The sequence below is a fragment of the Sinocyclocheilus rhinocerous genome, unplaced genomic scaffold (genome assembly GCF_001515625.1).
Source record: "Sinocyclocheilus rhinocerous isolate Xijiao unplaced genomic scaffold, SAMN03320098_v1.1 scaffold1696, whole genome shotgun sequence".
Taxonomy (NCBI): domain Eukaryota; kingdom Metazoa; phylum Chordata; class Actinopteri; order Cypriniformes; family Cyprinidae; genus Sinocyclocheilus; species Sinocyclocheilus rhinocerous.
This window is the reverse complement of record NW_015628374.1, coordinates 223,605-229,605: the sequence shown is the minus strand read 5'-3', so window position 1 is coordinate 229,605 and position 6,001 is coordinate 223,605. Positions and strand designations below refer to the sequence as shown.

At 37.3% G+C, this 6,001-nt stretch overlaps 1 protein-coding gene across 1 annotated transcript in view; it reads left to right on the top strand.

Annotated features, from left to right (window-relative positions):
- Positions 1-6,001, top strand: part of slc43a1a (solute carrier family 43 member 1a) — a 20,250-nt gene that overhangs the window by 12,251 nt on the left and 1,998 nt on the right. The window contains exons 12-14 of the mRNA XM_016549415.1: positions 2,112-2,241; positions 2,902-2,975; positions 3,884-4,007. Of these exons, the coding sequence (XP_016404901.1) occupies positions 2,112-2,241; positions 2,902-2,975; positions 3,884-4,007 (328 nt within the window). The remainder of the gene's footprint in view (positions 1-2,111; positions 2,242-2,901; positions 2,976-3,883; positions 4,008-6,001) is intronic.

Genomic DNA, 6,001 nt, shown 5'->3' with positions numbered 1-6,001 from the left:
TTTTAAAGGTAAAAATGCCCATAAAATGTAAAAATCTGTTTAAACTTATTGGAAAAGATTAATTTCTATCAGTATGAACTGACCAGCACACAGAATATGAAGAATATTAAAAACATTAGGAGTCAGCTGTCTTCGGCAGTCCTTAAGGTACCAGCACAATAACACACTCAGCAAAATATCGTCTAATTATCGTCATCGATAAAATCCCAGAAACTATTGAGATATTATTTTTTGTCAATATCGCACACCCCTAATTGGATCTTATACATTTCTTTAACTTGACTGTAACTTCACTGAAGGACATGCAGCCGAAGCGCGAGCACAAATGCCGTCTCTCAGATGCATGCGAACCTGAATTCAATTCTCTTTCACAGCTTATTGCGCTTAAACGGTCAAATACACACACAATTAAGTCAAAATGCACATTGTGTGGAGTATTCACATAAGCACAGTCTGTTATGTGAACGTAAACAGTTCGGACGGAGCAAATCGGATTTGTAACAGTATATTAGATCCGTGCGTTCGTTCTTAAAGGAACAGCAGACTAATAAACTGTTGCCGTCTGTAACATTAATGTTAATAAAACAAACAAACAAACAAAAAACTTAATCACTTTTGTATCTTTATTATGAATCAATTTATATGTAATTCATACAGTGAACACTATGTAGTGTTTTATTTTTATATTTTAATTATTATATTTCTGAAGTATTAAACCTAGGCTACTGTACCTGAAAAACTTATAAAAAATTTTTTTTTTTTTTTTTCTATTTTATTTGTCCTTCTGTTTATTTATTTATTTTATTTACCATTTTTTATATGCAAAAGGTTAAATTCTTGGGTCACACTTTATTTTAAGGTCCAATTCTCACTATTAACAAACCATTAACTATGACTTTTGCCTCAAACTCCTAATTTGCTGCTTATTAATAGTTAGTAAGGTATTTGTTAAGGTTAGGTATTGGGTAGGATTAGGGATGTAGAATATGATCGTGCTTTATAAGTACTAATAAACAGCCAATATGTTAACGATAGGCATGCTAATAAGCAACTAGTTAATAGTGAGAACTGGTCCCTAAACTAAGGTGTTACCATATTTTTGTATCAAGGGATTTTATTTATGTACTAACTAAGCAGTTTGTCTCAGGGCTGCATTGCTTTATTACAGACGACTCGTGTGTGTCATGATTGCAGTCAGCTGAAATGGCATTTGTTTTATAATACTAGGCGGACTAAAATATACATATTTCAAGGTTTACATTTAATTCGGTGAGATTTTTTTCTTCAAGACCTATTAAACTGTCTACTGTAGTCAAATAGGAAAAATAACAGAAAACCGTAAACTAGAATCAAATCTATGCATAAATCGAATCGAAATTTGATCCACAATTGTGAATCGATTTTCATATTTTTGTATCAAGGGATTTTATTTATGTACTAACTAAGCAGTTTGTCTCAGGGCTGCATTGCTTTATTACAGACGACTCGTGTGTGTCATGATTGCAGTCAGCTGAAATGGCATTTGTTTTATAATACTAGGCGGACTAAAATATACATATTTCAAGGTTTACATTTAATTCGGTGAGATTTTTTTCTTCAAGACCTATTAAACTGTCTACTGTAGTCAAATAGGAAAAATAACACAAAACCGTAAACTAGAATCAAATCTATGCATAAATCGAATCGAAATTTGATCCACAATCGTGAATCGATTTTTAATCGAATCGTGAGGTTAAGATCAATCAATCAATCAACTCGTGCATGAACATGATTCCTCGTGCTCACTGAACCACTATTTCACAACTTTGGTCCAAAGAATCGTGAAATTGTCGTCCTGAGATATGGACATGGGTACATCTATCAACATGGTTGTTTAAGAAAAGAAAAGCGACAGACTGCATCAGTTTGGCTTAAAAGAATTGTCACCAAACATGCCAGAAACATATTAATCACTGCAATAATGATCCAATCCTAGACTCTTCACTATTTGCTTATTTAAATCCAAATGGCGACTTTTGTTTTGCCCGGGAAGAGCATATAAGAAGCAAACGAACAGACTATCTCCTGATGGCTCTGTAAAATATGGCCTTTGGCTTCTTGTCTCCTGCCAGAGCTGTTGCGGAGCCGAAGCGTGACGGAAAGATCCAGAAGCTGACCAATGCCATAATAGCCTTCATCTTCACAAACGTGCTTCTCATGCTGTTTGGGATCCTCTCGCTCGTAGACAACCTTCCTCTACAGGTAAAACACTCTGATCAGCCTCATAGTCAAGTCTCCTTTATTTCTACAGCGCTTTAGACAGTATAGATTGTGCCAAAGCAGATTTACACTGTTAAACAGGAAAGTAATGTTTCAATGCTGCAGACAAAATTCAATTCTGCTGTAAATCAGCTCTAAAAAGACAATCGTAAACAGTCAGTTTTTCAGTTAAAGTCAGTTCATCGTTGATTCAGTTCAGTTTCATAACTGTGTAAAGTTCTTCATTTATGGAATGAGTTTAATTCATCTATAACGCAGCACTGTAAGCAGACTAAGTAGCTCATGTTGTGAGTGGATTGATGGATTTTCCAGTTTTATATTGCAAATACACTACTTTTGTACTTCTAATTCGTGACCGTTGTTTTGTTTTGATCTCTCCTCTGTGCTTCCGCGTTCGTCACTTCTGAGCAGCGCATGCGAAGCACTGACCTCATACGTCATTCCCCGGAACTGCTTCCGTGTACAACATGTGGTGTAAACATCTTTATAGTTATTGTTCTTGGTGTGAATGGGTCTTAAAAGTATTTTCTTTTTTTAAAATCTGACTGAGCCCTAACTTTGGAGCATGAGTTTATTTGCATAAGAACTGTCTTAATTGCAGTAGATGGGAATGTTTTAATAACTCTCGCTCTCTTTGTCCAGATTCTGACGTTTATTTTTCACACTATGGTACGAGGTTTCATTCACTCGTGTTGTGGAGGACTGTATGCTGCTGTGTGAGTACAAACACACACACACACACACACTCACATACACTCACTCACTCACTCACACACAGACACACACACACACACACACACATACATACATACATACATACACACACACACACACACACTCTCTCTCACACGCACACACACACACACACACATATATACACACACACACACACACACACACACTCACACACAGACACACACACACACACACACACATACATACATACATACATACACACACACACACACACACTCTCTCTCACACGCACACACACACACACACACATATATACACACACACACACACACACACACACTCACACACAGACACACACACACACACACACACATACATACATACATACATACACACACACACACACACACTCTCTCTCACACGCACACACACACACACACACATATATACACACACACACACACACACACACACTCACACACAGACACACACACACACACACACACATACATACATACATACATACACACACACACACACACACTCTCTCTCACACGCACACACACACACACACACATATATACACACACACACACACACACACACACAAACACACACACACACACACACACACTGCTTCCTCTAAACCTGTTAAATAGCAAGTACAGACTTATCCCGCTCTTATAAAATCAGATGGTTATAAAACTGCACTTCACGGGATCAGGTTTGCCCTGTTTGTGTGTGTAGTATAAAGCAGAGTATGTGTAAAATTCAATCCCTGTAACATGGATTATGTCGCCCTGAGGAAATCACACATATGCCTTTTGACCTGTCATTTCAGTGCCACAACATTTCATTACAGTCTCAAAATTAAGCAGCCTGCAGACTATGGACAAACGAAGTGTCTCTCTCTCTCTCTCTCTCATAGATACCCGTCCAATCATTTTGGCACCCTCACCGGGCTGCAGTCTATGATCAGTGCAGTGGTGGCTCTGCTGCAGCAGCCGCTCTTCATGGTTATGGTGGGACATCAGAATGGAGATGCTTACTGGGTAAGAAACGCACTTCTTAATCAGTTATATTTAGGGCTGAAACAATTAGACATTATTGACGATGTCAAAAAAAAACAAGTGTCGACAAGTATTTTTGTTGTCGAAATAGGGGTGTGTGCGATATTGAAAAAAAATTATATCTCGATAAGACATTTAGGCTGTTATCAAACAAATGAAATCAGTATCAACAAAATTAATCTTTGCAGAAGTTGCATCTGAAGTGGCATTTAGATGCATTTGCACACTGTTTAATTCAGCTCAGCGGGACATGGAGTGCTTTAACCTGCAGTTACAAATGCATAATGTTTTGATATTTTAAACATAAAACATTGAATACTGATGTTTGAAATTATTTTAAAAAAAAAGATACTTTAAATGTGAAATTAAAACCGCCAGCAGGTGGCAGCAAGTCACTGTAAACAAGTGAGTCATTGCGATTGAACCGAATCATTTAAACGAGTGATTCATTCAGGAACGAAACACCGTCATGTTGCTCAGAGATGCACAACAGCGCTGTGGCTTTGTTTGGAATTATTTTTTGTTGGCAAAATAGAGCAAAAACAGGCAATATGGTGAGTCTCTTAATATTAACTTATTGTTTATTGAACTGTTGTAAAAAATCAGTATCACATTTGTAATCATGCTGATTTTTGCAGAAAAAAAACAGCACTCTTCGTGTGATTTTAACTAACGTTATATGAAACGATACATGTTTCTGCCCCCATATCTTGAATTTTGTGATCTTTCTTAATGCATTTTAATAGACTGAATCATGCAGTGAACGAACACTCTCTAAATGCGCACGCGCACTGTTTAGCCCACTAGACTTCTTCACGTAATGTATGCGTGCACTCCGTAGGTGTTTTGTTTGGTTTTTGCAAAATACTCGATAATGTCAACAACAACAATTAAACAATATTATCTCAGATGATATATATCGCACAGCCATATGTCAAATAATCATTTGATCTCATAGAGACTTGTGCCGGTATTCGGTAATGCGATACCGCATACCGTGATAAAAGTATTAGCAATTAATCGCAACATGAAAATTTGATACCGGCATATCCCTAATCTCATATTAGAGGGCTGCATACACAACGCAAATCTCGTGGGAGCGGGCGGTCAAACAAATATAGCATGACAAGAATGAAGGCGTTACATAAACACTAGTCTTGCTGCGGCTGTCGGTGTTACAAAGCGTTTGGTCGTATTGCCAATTACATTACATGCCCGCCCACTGTCATTCCGCTTGTTTATAGAAATAAAAATCATTTAGTTTAGTTATAACCTACACTACAATTCTAAACTGAAAGCGTCTGCTCTGCTCCGTACAGCCAGGGTTGCCAGGTCTGCGTGACAAAACTAGCCCAATGGCCATCAAAAACCACACAATGACCATATCCCAAATATCAAAATGTCATTTCCATACCTAAAATACATAGTTTACAGTTACTGCTCAAAGGCTTCCTACCAGTGGCCCTCCTTCACAAACTTAACATTTAGTGCAGTTTTATGAAAATATTTCAATACAAGCATTTCAGTCAAATGGAATTTATGCAATATTTCAAACCTTTAACCAACGGGGAAAAATCAACCCACAGAAAGAGTTTAAAAGTAGCCAGATTCCGTGGAAAAAACCTTACCCTGGAGCACAAAAGCAGTCTTAAGTCGCTGGGGTATATTTGTAGCAATAGCCAAAAAAACATTGTATGGGTCAAAATTATCGATTTTTCTATTATGCCAAAAATCATTAGGATATTAAGTAAAGATCATGTTTACTGTTTGGCCGATGCGTTCGAGGCGGGACTTTTATTTTGACAGCGCTGAGAGCAGCAGCGCCTGAACACACAGTGCTCACATTCTCCCTCTTGTTCGCTGTCGTCGTTAATAGTTCTGTCCACAGACAGCAGTCTGTCTATAATAATCAGATAGAAATGTTAAACAAAGGAATTAAAATGTATACAAAAAAGTATTATAACGATTGCTTTTAT